Here is a 14,489-nt window from a genome sequence, read left to right as displayed (position 1 = left end):
GGCAATTTAATCAGATTGGCGAAACGTTGACTAATCTGGATACGCCTTAACACCGACGCGCTCGTACTAGTAGTGCAGCTGCGGTCAGAAATGGAATGTTACCCTAACCCGTAACAGACTACCGCACTGCACCGTGATCTTGGTGCGGTGCGGCGCACGTATCGATAGTGTGTAAGATGGTCGCCGTACGTAAGTTAAGGACGCAGCTATAAGTTAAAGAGCGAAAGAGATATTTTGATCGCACCAAAGTCGCGGTGCGGTAGTCTGTTACGGCTTTTACAGAGGATCATATCATCGTTTTATTATCAATTATTAGCATGCCTTTTGATTAAGTATTCAACTTTAATTGTAAACGTGTGGCGTCTTTCCGCTGAAGCTTAGACAGGCTTATTAATTAAGTAATTAAACATGTATACCCAATTCGTAAGTAATAGTTTTCAGTTCGGGGAAGTTCCGCCTTCGGACTCCATGTGAGCTTGTCTTCTTTTCATCTCATTAAATTAATTTATACCGGGATAAATAACCTGGATTATACTTAACCATTTTTAAAGTAAGTCTAAGCATTTGTATAAGAAATAACAGACTGGATACGTATGTTATTTTCCCCTAAACATGCGTCATAGCAAAATCAATATAACACTTTAAACTCTCGCGTTTTGTACTCATATATAATTACACAAACGGGTCTACCGCGATATACTCGTAATTTCATTGTTTTTACCTTTAATTCCGACGTTTCAGCTGAGTTGCACCAGCTGAGTTGCACCATCAGTCTTTCCGTGACCACAGCTGATGCAACTCAGCTGAAACGTCGGAATTAAAGGTAAACAATGAAATATCGCGGTAGACCCGTTTGTGTAATTAAATATAGCAAAAGCACTTGTGAGATGGGGCGTTAAGGGAGAACTACTTGGTCCTGAGTATATGTAAGATTTATTGTGTCTTAAATAACAAGTACATGCCGTTATACTCGTATAGTAAGCTATGCACGTGTGTGGGTAAGGTGTAGTCTATAAGTGTCTCTATATTATTTTGACGCCTTGGACACGAAACGCCCGCTGGGAGCGGTATGTTCCATGGCCATCGGGCTGGACTATGAGACAAAGCGCTAATAATATCTGCTTTTACTGACTTTCAATAGTATATTGTGCAACATGGGGCGTAAGTTAAATATTGCAAACGAGAGTAAGTTAAATCGCGACGGCTTGCCGGAGCGATTTATAGACTTGAGTTTCCGATATTATTACGCCCCGAGTTACACACAATGTTTTTTATCACACTTGCGATACAAAAAAATAAAGTTTTGCACGGAACACTAATAAGTATAAAGACAAAAAACTGTTAATTATGGCACTAGAAACTTCATAACTCCCTAGGGAAAACGCTTTTTCTATAACTCCCGCTAAACCTGCGTCCAATTCCACATTTACTGAGCGAGTGTGATTTTCACCACACCAACTGGTAAAGGCTCTCTTGATTGTTCAAAAACTGATAGCAAAGTTACATTTTATTCACATGTAAGGCAAAGTAGGTAATCAAATGCAAATGTTGAGTGGATTTCTTATGTTTGCTGGTAGAATTGACTTAAATGATGATTATGAATGATAAATATATAATAACCAACATTTATTTGGATTTGATTTGATTTTGTTTGATATCTTACAGTAAATATTTTCTTCGGGCGGCGTTGCGAGGGTTCAAGGCACTAGGGTTAAACAAATTTTGCCACCGAGTGAAACAAAATTTTTCACCACACACCAACACAAGGAAAATGAAAATACTAACTTTAAAATATTAAACAAAATCAAAGCAAATCGATTCAAAATTAATGTTATTAAATATTAGGTCCTTACCTATGAAATTGGCGTTTTTGTTCATAGATATAAGTCTGATCCTAGTTTTTTTTTTTTACAAAAGTACATACACAATTACAATAAAACTACAGTGCACTCAATAAACAACGATTTTACATACAATTAATTGTTATTTTTTATTGTTAAGTGTTCAGAATTAAGCCTTGAAAATAGGTCTTTTCATGTGCTGTCGGTTCGAGTATTAAAATTACTTATATTTTTCTAATGGTACCAATTTTCAAGAAATGGAGATATTGAAAACATACCTTAAAGGTGTCAAAAATTACTGGAAAAATTTTGTTTGGTTTGAATTAGCCATCAAAAAAATATCCGCTAAATTAATTGTATGGAAATTCGTGTTTCGTTGAAATTCTCCGAACAAAACGCCAATTTCATAGGTAATGACCTAATATTTATCATTCAAAATCATTATTTAAAAGTCAATTCTAACAGCAAACATAAAACTCAAAATTTGCATTTGATTACTTTGCCCCACATGTGGATAACATGCAACTTTCTTATCAGTTTTTTAACAATCAGGAGAGCCTTTACCAGCTGGTGGGGTGAAAAATTATTTTACAGTACATAAGGTCCTATTTTCCCGCACTAGTGCGTAAAGTTTAAAGGGCCATATATATGTACTGTAAAACGTTGTACGATACACGTGCGAATAGGTAATTCGCAACTCGTGTCGATTTAAAACACTCCCTTCGGTCGTGTTTTAATTTACCGCCACTCGTTTCGAATTTGCTCTTTTCCGCACGTGTATCGTAAATAACTATTAATTAACTTTAAATTACAGTGACCTTTTTCTGATTTTGAACCTTACAGTAAGCTTGCAATGCGAATGTTGGAAGGGCTGCGTCAGTTCGGTTTGGACCGGCATGACTTCCCGACGCTTGTGGGGAATGTATCCACGCTGCTGCGTATGATGACGCTGAACATCGACAGCCGGAATACCAAACGTTAGTATGACACTAAGCTTGCAATGCGAATGTTGGAAGGGCTGCGTCAGTTCGGGTTGGACCGGCATGACTTCCCGACGCTTGTGGGGAATGTGTCCACGCTGCTGCGTATCATGACGCTGAACATCGACAGCTGGAATACCAAACGTTAGTATGACACTAAGCTTGCAATGCGAATGTTGGAAGGGCTGCGTCAGTTCGGGTTGGACCGGCATGACATCCCGACGCTTGTGGGGAATGTGTCCACGCTGCTGCGTATGATGACGCTGAACATCGACCGCCGGAATACCAAACGTTAGTATGACACTAAGCTTGCAATGCGAATGTTGGAAGGGCTGCGTCAGTTCGGGTTGGACCGGCATAACTTCCCGACGCTTTTGGGGAATGTGTCCACGCTGCTGCGTATGATGACGCTGAACATTGACAGCCGGAATACCAAACGTTAGTATGACACTAAGCTTGCAATGCGAATGTTGGAAGGGCTGCGTCAGTTCGGGTTGGACCGGCATGACTTCCCGACGCTTGTGGGGAATGTGTCCACGCTGCTGCGTATCATGACGCTGAATATCGACAGCCGGAATACCAAACGTTAGTATGACACTAAGCTGGCAATGCGAATGTTGGAAGGGCTGCGTCAGTTCGGGTTGGGCCGACTTGACTTCCCGACGCTTGTAGGGAATGTGTCCACGCTGCTGCGTATGATGACGCTGAATATCGACAGCCGGAATACCAAACGTTAGTATGACACTAAGCTTGCAATGCGAATGTTGGAAGGGCTGCGTCGGTTCGGGTTGGACCGGCATGACTTCCCGACGCTTTTGGGGAATGTGTCCACGCTGCTGCGTATGATGACGCTGAACATCGACAGCCGGAATACCAAACGTTAGTATGACACTAAGCTTGCAATGCGAATGTTGGAAGGGCTGCGTCAGTTCGGGTTGGACCGGCATGACTTCCCGACGCTTTTGGGGAATGTGTCCACGCTGCTGCGTATGATGACGCTGAACATCGACAGCCGGAATATTAAACTTTAGTATGACATTAAGGTGGTGGTACTAGTGCTCGACATGCTAATGCCCAATAGATGACACCCTGATGTCACCTCTATTGACAATGACTTAAGTTTCAAGATGATATGTGCTAGGACCGCGTCGAGCACCAGTACCACCACCTTATACCATTTTCATAATTCGAGGTAGTTTGAGGTCCGGGGATGGACATAGGGTACTTTTTAGCCGTACCCAAAGGGTAAAAACGGGATCCTATTACTAAGACTCCGCTGTCCGTCTGTCCGGATGTCTGTCACCAGGCTGTATCTCATGAACCGTGATAGCTAATAGGCAGTTGAAATTTTCACACATGATGTATTTCTGTTGCCGCTATAACAACAAATACTAAAAACAGAAATATTTAAGTGGGGCTCCCATACAACAAACGTGTTTTTTGTGCCGTTTTTTGCGTAACGGTACGAAAACCTTCGTGCGCGAGTCCGACTCGCACTTAGCCCGTTTTTTTTATCAATGGTGATCATCATTCCACGCAGATTAAGTCGCGGGCAGAAGTCAGTGGGTTTATTACTTTTCTTTTCCAGGAATATCATTTATCTTCTACGTGTGGATGCTGGTGTCTCTGTCCTGCTACGTCTACGGTTTCCCAATATCCGTCTTTTGGTTCATCTTCATTCGGGACGTAGAAGAAGAACTGTTGAAGAAAATCATAGCATTCTCACAACTGACTGTCTGTACAGGGTCCGTCGGCATGTATTTGCATATGTATTGGAATAAGTAAGTATTGACTGGGAATGATTTGGGTAAATTTTTGAAGAGGGTGTTTTTTCTACATTTGTATGGCAATTTTTTATTTTTGGAAAATCTGATTTATAATCATCGTTTTAGGAAGGGTTCTTAACAACAAAAAATATACTGTACGAGGCACCTCTCTACTTTTTTATAGTTAGTTGTATGGCACCATTTAGCCATCTGTAAGGCGCTTTTGACATGTATAAGGCATTTTTTCGACATTGTATGGCAGTATCAAAATTTATATGCCTTTTTGCATTTGTAAGACCCTGACGACATATGTATGGCACCATCTCGACATTTGTATGACACTATGTCGATATTTGTATGCCACAATCAACATTATTACGGTCAAAATAGCCGTATAAATGTCGCCATACAAATGTCGCGACATGTCGCCAATAATATTTTTAGCGAAATTTCCTACACAATACAACCGATTGACTTATTTATTTCACTATATATTTTAACACTGTATTTGCAACTATTATTATAAAATTAACATTTTTATTTCAACTATGTACCAACATATTAAGCGTCCATACAAATGTCATTGTAGTCGTACCAAAATATATCGAAAGAGATTATTACCTGTTTTTAAATAAATTAAACTGTTTCCGCGTCCACACTCAATGTCAATCGATGACCAACTAACCGCACTATTGCGTCGTAAATTTAATCTAACCGTTATTAGTCTAATATTTAAGTCATAATAAAACCGGTGCCGCGCGGGACAACGATAAAAAGGCTTCCCTTGTTTTATTAAATAACGCATTAATTTATCAATATGATTAAATCAATTCCCTAGAAAATGTTCTTTGTAAAAATACAAAGTTATTTATAATACGTTGCCTACATCCAAAGTTATGCTTTCATTTATTGCGCTATGCCGCCACTGGGACACACGAAAAAGCGGCAAATTTCGCCGTTTTTGGAACTTCAAATGCGATTTTTAAAGCTTATAATACATTGAATGAAAATATATACATGTACCCAGTCTTTTAGTCCTATGGACTTCGAGTTTTAGCCGTGGGACAGCAAAAAATGCCTATTTGAAAATTGATCCATTTCTGTTTGTTTACCGTACATTTTTTGACGACCTGGTGGCCTAGTAAGTAGTGACCCTGCCTATGAAGCCGTTGGTCCCAAGTTCAAATCTTGGTAAGGGCATTTATTTGTGAGATGAGACTGATGAGCACGGATATGTGTTCCTGAGTCATGGGTGTTTTCTGTGTATTTAAGTATTTATATATTATACACACGATGATTTTTATACGGTGATCAGGAGTAGAAAAATATTAATATCTAGCCCAAATTAAACTTATTAGGCTAGGTCTCACACAATTATCTCATTGTTTAATTAATTAAAAGTTAAAACATTATTAAAACTAATAACCACTCCATATCCTGTGGCGTAATGGGGGGCAGAGGGGGCACCACACTTCAAACATTAAACGTGAAATTAACTTCTATGAAATTATGACGTATTAAATAACATTTGCACTGCGTATGCTTTAAAAATCGCTGCAGACTTTCCTTGGTCTAACTCTAAATATTTAGGATAAAAAAAGTTCCTAGTTAGCGCAGTCAGACTCTTTATTAAGAACGCGTTTACGTCTTTTTAGGATTTAAGATTCTGAAATAAGTAAGATGTGTGAAGCGTTTAGTCAATCTCTTTTTTTTTCAGAAATAAACTAAACAGAATTATAGACGCCTATATTCTCTGTGACTCTCAAGTGGTACCCTACAGCAGGATGTCCAGAAACATAGAAGTGGCCTTGAAGTCAGTCAAAAAAAGGGCATTAATTTTTTGGATCTTCGCTATGAGCCAAGTTGTAATTTACTTTATGGTTCGACCCCTGGTTCTTGACAGAAATTCTATGAAAGACTATCAACTTTTGTGGGGTATGTTCACTGTTTTGGACTGTACTTAGGTATTTAGTTTGTATTCAATGTAGTATACCGAGGTCTTACAGTACATGAAACACAGACTCACCCCGTGCTCTAAATTTTAATATACATCTATAATATTTCGACTGAGCTAGTTACTATATAGTCTGTCAAGCCATTTCCGGCAATAGAAAACAGCGGCAAGAAAATGTACGTGCGAAGGGTAATCGTCCCATAGAAAATTTTAATTTCGCGCCTTTTGCTACTGACAAACTTGTTTGACCGGCTATATCGTACCTATACCTACATATTAAATACTCACTTAAACTTACCACTAAAACCAGTGGCCGATTTGCAGTCTTTGCCGCTCTAAGCCCAGGGCCCTATAGCCGCCCCTTTCGCACCACCCATCATCATATTGACTACATTTTAAGTTATTTCTTGTTATCATCAACGATTTTTTTGTCACAAGTTACCGCCCATAATTTTTTGCCGCGTTAGGCCCGGGCCTACTGGGCCTTAAGGCAAATTCGCCACTGACTAAAACTCATTCCAAAATGTAAATTGTTTTTTCTCCTTGTATGGGTGAGTTTAAGCATACCTATTAATTTATATCTATTTATTTTATTTAAATCACTTGACCTAAATGCACCCTAGAATAATTCTATTCTCGCACCTCTGTCGCAAGCCCCTTTGGTGCAGACTTGACGTAGACGGTACAACACTAGTGGTATTAGTAAGGTATTAAGTACATATCTCTTCCCTTTTAATGGTTTATTTATTTTCTTTATTTTTCTAGGTCTTGATCCAATAGTCGAAACACCAAACTTCGAAATTTCACTATTCGTCATAATGATGATCTCGACGGTATCTGTATTTGCACCCCTCAACATTCTTGTCCTTCTCATGGTCATCGTCGGGTACTCCGAAGCCCACATGTTAGCCCTCAGCAAGGAGCTGCTGTATCTATGGGAAGACGCAGAAATAGACTACCAGATGCAATCACCAAAAAACCTCCAAATCGACGAGTCTGTTAAACGCCGTTTGGAAAACATAATTAAATCTCACGCGCAAAGTATAGTAATGTTCCAACAGGTTGAAGATCTGTTTAGAAATGGATTTGCTATTCAATTCATGTTAAATTCAATATCCCTCGTAGCTTGTCTCATGGGGGGATTAGAGAACACATATGTGCAAACACCTTTTACTTTAATGTTAATAGGCATGGACTGTTTCACGGGTCAAAATCTCATGGACGCATGCTTGACGTTCGAAGCTGCTGTTTACAGTTGCAACTGGGAAAGGTTTGAAAATAATAACATGAAATCAGTGCTTTTGATGCTGCGAAACGCGCAGAAAACTATGCAGTTGTCAGCGGGGGGAGTGGCTTTCCTAAACTACGCGTGTTTCGCCACCATTGTCAAGACTATCTACTCTACGTATACTGCGTTCCAGTCAAGTGATTTAGAGACAGCCGATACAGGGGAGGCAAAAGAATTGGCAACGTTTTAATCATTTGTTATGTTTACCACATAATATTTAGATTAGTATTACCAAATAATATAGGAAATATTTTTAAAAAAGAAAAGCTTAAACAATTAAATTATTGTAACTAAAATACACAACTATGTTATTTCATTTAGCATAAATGTAGCAACCTGTACCAAGTATGCGCCGTCCGGTTCTTGTCTTGCTCGACCGGCCGGTGTGATAACAGATGCGCTCAGTTTGTATTTTTTTGCAACCATTATGCTGTTTACGAATTAGATGTGTTTTAAGTACCTATTGTATATCTAATTATTTAAGTACTGCGGAATGAAGTATCGAGACAAACCATTCTGGTTTAACGATGCTTTTGGATCAAAATATTATGTAATTGTGATTTATCAACAAAACAACAATGCTCAAGCTGGAGCGCGCTCAGAGAGCAGTACTGAAGGTTGCAACATCAAAACCTTACAGGTACGCAACAGCCAAACTATATGCCGAATGTAAAGTTCTGTCTGTTAGGCAACTCTACATTCTCCGTGCCATCCTACGCAGACATCGATATCTTCCTGTATCTATGACAGCTCTTAAAAAACGACATTAACAAACTGTCTGTCCAGCAGAACGCCATCAGCGGACAGTCTTTGCGAGTCGCCAGTTCGTAGCAATGAGCGCCAGACTGTATAATAAAATCAACAAACGGCTAGACTTCTATAGATTAAACCGTTACGATTGCAAATCTAAGTTATTACCTGGCTCCAAACACAAACTTACCAGGAGACTGAAACACTTTTAAGCTGCCTAAAATAATTATACCTTAGACACCCCTATGCCCTATACACATGTAACTTCTCAATATAAATTGTATTAAAGTAATTAAAACAAAGTAGATTGAACTTCTCTATTATTGTTACATATTACAACTGAAATGTTGTATTCATTTTTTTTCTTTCGTATACATATTGTAGATTGTATCGTACAACTTTTGTTAAAATAGCTTTTATTTTTGCTACCACTACTATGTAACCTTTAGCGGAGGAATCGCTGACTCCCGAGTCACAGGCTCTGACCTAGTTCGGGAGACAGAGGCTCGACCTTGGTGAAACTGTCACAAACCTAATTATAAGCTTTCTGTATCTAGCATAATATCGACACTCTGTACTATGTTAGGTTTTAAGTGAATAAGTGAATAAAGATTTAAGTGAATAAAGATTTATTATTATCTCTAATGAATAAAAAAAATAAAAATAAAAGTAAAGCAGTCAACGTAGCTCTGGATTTACCTTGGACCTCGTGCAGGCACGGAAGACCTCCACTACCTGGTGGACGACGGTCCAAAGAGACCTGAAATCTTTAAATTTAGACCCAAAGATGACATTATAACGCCGACCCCAAGTAAATGGGATAAGGTCCGGACAGAGTGGATTAGTATAATACCTACTGCTTTTGATTGCATTTTGCACACAAATCAAATCAAAACATTATCAAAACCTTAACATATTGTTAAATTAGAATCGATATCATGTAGGTACAATCAGCCAAGAAAGTGGTCTACCACTTTTCGACTCTATCATCTGATTGATAGAGTCGAAAAGTGGTAGACCACTTTCTTGGATGGCCGTACGTGTAGACGTGTAGAGTATAAATGAATAACTGAAATGTCGGATGGCTTACATTTTTATGTAATGAAATCGCAAATAAAACATGTAATTCTAAATATTTTTTAATTTGTTTCTACTTTCTACACACATCCCAATAGGTACACTGTACACTATGACAAAAGTCTGCATGAGATTATTATATAGGTGTAAAAAATGCTATAATTTGGTAAGTACCTTACAATAAAGAATATTAAAAATATGTACTTATATACAATTTAATTTAGGTACGTACCTACCTAAGTATTTCTTCTTTTAAAGATGAAGATGTAAGGGTGAAGCCAGACGAGCGTAATTGTATGAGTTGTGAGCTGCGTAATTTCAGCTGCAGAAATTCTAATAAATATACGCCATGTGAACCAAACAGGCGTTTTGTATGAAACCTAATGCGGCAGAAATTGAGCAACCGAAATTAATTGATTCGAAACTCAAAAAATTACGCTCGCTTTCTTCACCCTAAGTCGGGAACTCAAACATCGCAAAATTCGAAACATCCCGTAAAGCCTTAGGAGAGTTAGGAGTTCTCTTTTACACAAACTTCCCTTAGGTAGTTACCTATATTAAAATTTCAATCAAAGTACAAATTACTTACCAAAGAAATGAGGTTACGGCTCCATTTTTAAGGTTTCGTAGCCAACTACGAACCTTTAAGGCCTGTGCACACCGGGTTTCGCACTTGTATCGTAAATAACTATTATGTACCTACCTATTTGAGTGGCACGAGTAATTATTATCATCAGCCTACTTTCGTCCACTGCTGGACATAAGCCTCTCCTATTGCACGCCATTGAGCACGATTTGCGGCAACTCTGATCCAGCTCTTGCCAGCCGCCTTGCGAAGGTCATCGCTCCATCTAGTTCGAGTGGAGACCGCGTATCGGCAAACGTAGCGTAGCGTAGCGTAGCGTAGGACGCCCTCAAACTAGAGTAATTATTATGCAACATCACAAAGCAACCAAGCAACAAGCAACCTCCATGCGTCCTTAATCCTCAGCCTACGGTATCCAAGCGCGATTCATGAACGCCCACATTTATTATGAAATCATTGTGGGTTCGTGTAAATACGTAATGTATAAGCGTCCTAAGCTAACATCCTGAATTTGGCATTACAGTAGAGATGTACTGTAAACTCCGACCGTTTTAGGCCCGTCCCGTCAGCGAGTGAATATATTTAGGTATAGGCTCCCAACACACGTCACGTCAGTTTACCTGTGCGAGCAGGAAATTTCTGGAGAAACGCAACGCAATTTTATTTTCACCTCAGCAGCTCGAACAAGGGTACTTTGCTTCTTAAAAACAGTGAGCAAAATGCGATTTTGCTCACTGAGTGAGACAAAATGACATTCAAGTGACCTTTATAGTCAAATGTCATTTCAGCATGCGGGGTCTAATACAAGTTCGAAATACTTGGGTTCTATTATCTCCGTCCCTTTCACACTGTTTAGTGATAGAGCTTAGCGAAAAGAAACTGCATTTTTGGCAGAAAGCAAGCCGCTTTGCCCAGTGATACTAGGGACCAATCTGAATGATTTCATCCGAGGAAACACAAATTTCATTCACTAGAATTCAAGATGGCGGACCTTTTCCAAAATGGCGGCTGCAATATTTAAAAAAAATATAGACACAAAACGGCTGCACCGATTTTAATGATTGATATATCGATCAATTCGTATTGACACTTGTAATCGAATAAAAAATATGGCGTTTAAGAAATTAAAGATGGCGGCCGAATATTAAGAAAATGGTGTTTTTTTTCTTTAATTTTTTTCCTTCTAATGAAAATAACAACTAAATATTCTATACTATGATCACATATTCTTTCATTTAAATAAAACCTGATAATATTATCTGCAAAATAAAAAAATAATCTTAACAATCCGTTGAGTAGTTTTTGAACTATACGCATTTCAAAAAGCGCGTAACTGCCGTCCGAAACGGCCCGCTCGCGCGGCTCGCGTCAAAACTGAGAATTTTGATGATTTAAAGGTAAAAAAAGAACTGAAAACATATTTACTTTATTTATTGAGCTATAAATAAATAAATAAATTGTATTTCTGCTTATTATTTGTGACCATCACGGGAAAAGTTATGGCGGCTGGCGCTTACGTCGCTTAGCACCGCAATAGTATTGGAGCGGCGTTAATAATAGCGTAAGCGCCATCCGCCCTAAGGTACCTATACCCGTGGGTTCAAATTTATTCCTCTTTATCATCTTCGTCCGATGTGGATGAACTGAAAGAAAAGAAAATTCATATGAAATCAGAACAAAATATATCTAATATAATTAAATTAAATATATAGAGATGAACTACGCCAAACTAACTTCCATTACTATTTCAATGTGTGTAGTATTGAAATAGTAATGGAGGGGCGGGACAGTTTGGCGTGGTTTATCTATAAGTAGGTACCTTTCGTTTTTGCAGTTGCCTTTGCAAGTGCTGCATTGCACTGTACAGGGTAGACCCACTCTCCGACACGTGCAGCGCATTGTTTCGCAGCCTTTTTTACAGTCGCAATGGTCCAGGTATGATAATTCACGCCATCTCCCTGGCGTCAGACCATTGCGGTTCCCAACTGCCATTAGATGACTTCCAACCCCAAGAGGATGGCAATGGTACAGAGGCATCATCAAGAATAAGGGCATATCACCCCATAACTGGGCTGCTTGATATGTGAGACGGAGCGCGTGTTCATGTAATGCTGCCGATGTTGGTCGGATGCTGGTTACCAATTTCTTTTTAGTAGCAAATAGCTCCTTGCGTACCAAGTTGTCCGACGAATGTGCTATTTGTGGGTCATATAGGTAGCAGGTGAACTTTTCCGGCATAGCCATGATTTCCTCAGGAAGGCTTTGTAATGGCTGCGATATTTGTTTCAAAGCTGGTGTAGCTTCAGGGTGTGACAACCACGTTTTGAAGCAAGACTTATTTCCTTTTGTATGGAAGTAAGAAGTAGTGTCACACCCTGTAGAGGCATGAAAGTCACGAAGAGCGGTTGATCTGTCAGGACCCAAAGTATTTGCTATTTTATGAACATCGCCATAACGGAGTTATTTGCAGTCCCAGTTAATAGCCATAACTCTTGCAGGCCACTCTCAATTTAAGTTTGATGATATGATATCAATAACACCAAAACATCTGTATCGGAAGATCTAATCAAAATACGCCTAATTCCCTGTTCTGCCTGATCTTATGAATAGGAACACATGCGGAAGAAGCTGATGGCCGCATCGTACTTCACGCAAATCACACTTCCGATACAGATGTTTTGGTGTTATTGATATCATATCATCAATCTTCAATTGATAGTGGCCTGCAAGAGTTATGCCTACTAACTGGGACTGCAAATAAACGCCGTTATATCGATGTTCATAAATAGCAAATACTTTGGGTCCTGACAGATCAACCGCTCTTCGTGGCGTAAACGCCTCTACAGGGTGTGACACTACTTCTTACTTCCATACAAAAGGAAAGAAGTCTTGCTTCAAAACGTGGTTGTTACACCCTGAAGTTACACCAACTTTGAAAGAAATATCGCAGCCATTACAAAGCCTTCCTGAAGAAATCATGGCTATGCCGGAAAAGTTCACCTGCTACCTATATGACCCACAAATATCACATTCGTCGGACAACTTGGTACGCAAGGAGCTATTTGCTACTAAAAATAAATTGGTAACCAGCATCCGACCAACATCGGCAGCATTACATGAACACGCGCTCCGTCTCACATATCAAGCAGCCCAGTTATGGGGTGATATGCCCTTATTCTTGATGATGCCTCTGTACCATTGCCATCCTCTTGGGGTTGGAAGTCATCTAATGGCAGTTGGGAATCGCAATGGTCTGATGCTAGGGCGATGTGGCGTGAATTATCATACCTGGACCATTGCGGCTGTAAAAAAGGCGGCGAAACAATGCGCTGCACGTGTCGGAGGGTGGGTCTACCCTGCACAGTGCAATGCAGCACTTGCAAAAACAAAAGGTACTTATAGATAAACCACGCCAAACTGTCCCACCCTCCATTACTATTTCAATACTACACACATTGAAATAGTATTGGAGGGGCGGGACAGTTTGGCGTAGTTCATCTCTATATATTTAATTTAATTATATTAGGTATATTTTGATCTGATTTCATATGAATTTTCTTTTCTTTCCGTTCAACCACATCGGGCAAAGATGATAGAGAGGAATAAATTTGAACCCACTGGTATAGGTACCTTAGGGCGGATGGCGCTTACGCTATTATTAACGCCGCTCCAATACTATTGCGGTGCTAAGCGACGTAAGCGCCAGCCGCTATACCTTTTCCCGTGATGGTCACAAATAATAAGCAGAAATACAATTTATTTATTTATTTATAGCTCAATAAATAAAGTAAATATGTTTTCAGTTCTTTTTTTACCTTTAAATCATCAAAGTTCTCAGTTTTGACGCGAGCCGCGCGAACGGGCCGTTTCGAACGGCAGTTACGCGCTTTTTGAAATGGGTATAGTTCAAAAACTACTCAACGGATTGTTAAGATGATTTTTTTATTTTGCAGATAATATTATCAGGTTTCATTTAAATGAAAGAATATGTGATCATATTATAGAATATTTAGTTGTTATTTTCATTAGAAGGAAAAAAAATAAAGAAAAAAAACACAATTTTCTTAATATTCGGCCGCCATCTTTAATTTCTTAAATGCCATATTTTTTATTCGATTACAAGTGTCAATACGAATTGATCGATATATCAATCACTAAAATCGGTGCAGCCGTTTTGTGTCTATAATTTTTTTAAATATTGCAGCCGCCATTTTGAAAAAGGTCCGCCATCTTGAATTCTAGTGAAT

The 14,489-nt window shown here is 39.1% G+C and overlaps 1 protein-coding gene and 1 long non-coding RNA gene across 4 annotated transcripts in view; one reads left to right on the top strand and one right to left on the bottom strand.

The window, feature by feature from the left end:
- LOC134797460 (uncharacterized) overlaps positions 1-14,489 on the bottom strand; it is a 356,765-nt gene that overhangs the window by 273,742 nt on the left and 68,534 nt on the right. The gene's annotated exons all lie outside the window — the stretch shown is intronic.
- Positions 447-8,123, top strand: LOC134797428 (uncharacterized). 2 transcript variants are annotated; one of them, XM_063769658.1, is made up of 5 exons: positions 447-550; positions 2,685-2,818; positions 4,410-4,602; positions 6,305-6,522; positions 7,307-8,123. In XM_063769658.1, exons 2-5 carry the CDS (start codon positions 2,695-2,697, stop codon positions 8,017-8,019), a joined length of 1,248 nt encoding a protein of 415 aa, XP_063625728.1. In that variant the 5' UTR covers positions 447-550; positions 2,685-2,694; the 3' UTR covers positions 8,020-8,123. The 2 variants fall into 2 exon arrangements, with proteins under 2 accessions (XP_063625728.1, XP_063625729.1); XM_063769659.1 differs by lacking the exons at positions 447-550; positions 2,685-2,818 and adding an exon at positions 3,615-3,700.

This window comes from Cydia splendana, chromosome 15 (genome assembly GCF_910591565.1).
Source record: "Cydia splendana chromosome 15, ilCydSple1.2, whole genome shotgun sequence".
Taxonomy (NCBI): domain Eukaryota; kingdom Metazoa; phylum Arthropoda; class Insecta; order Lepidoptera; family Tortricidae; genus Cydia; species Cydia splendana.
The sequence above is the reverse complement of the archived record's forward strand: the minus strand, read 5'-3'. Positions and strand labels throughout refer to the sequence as shown.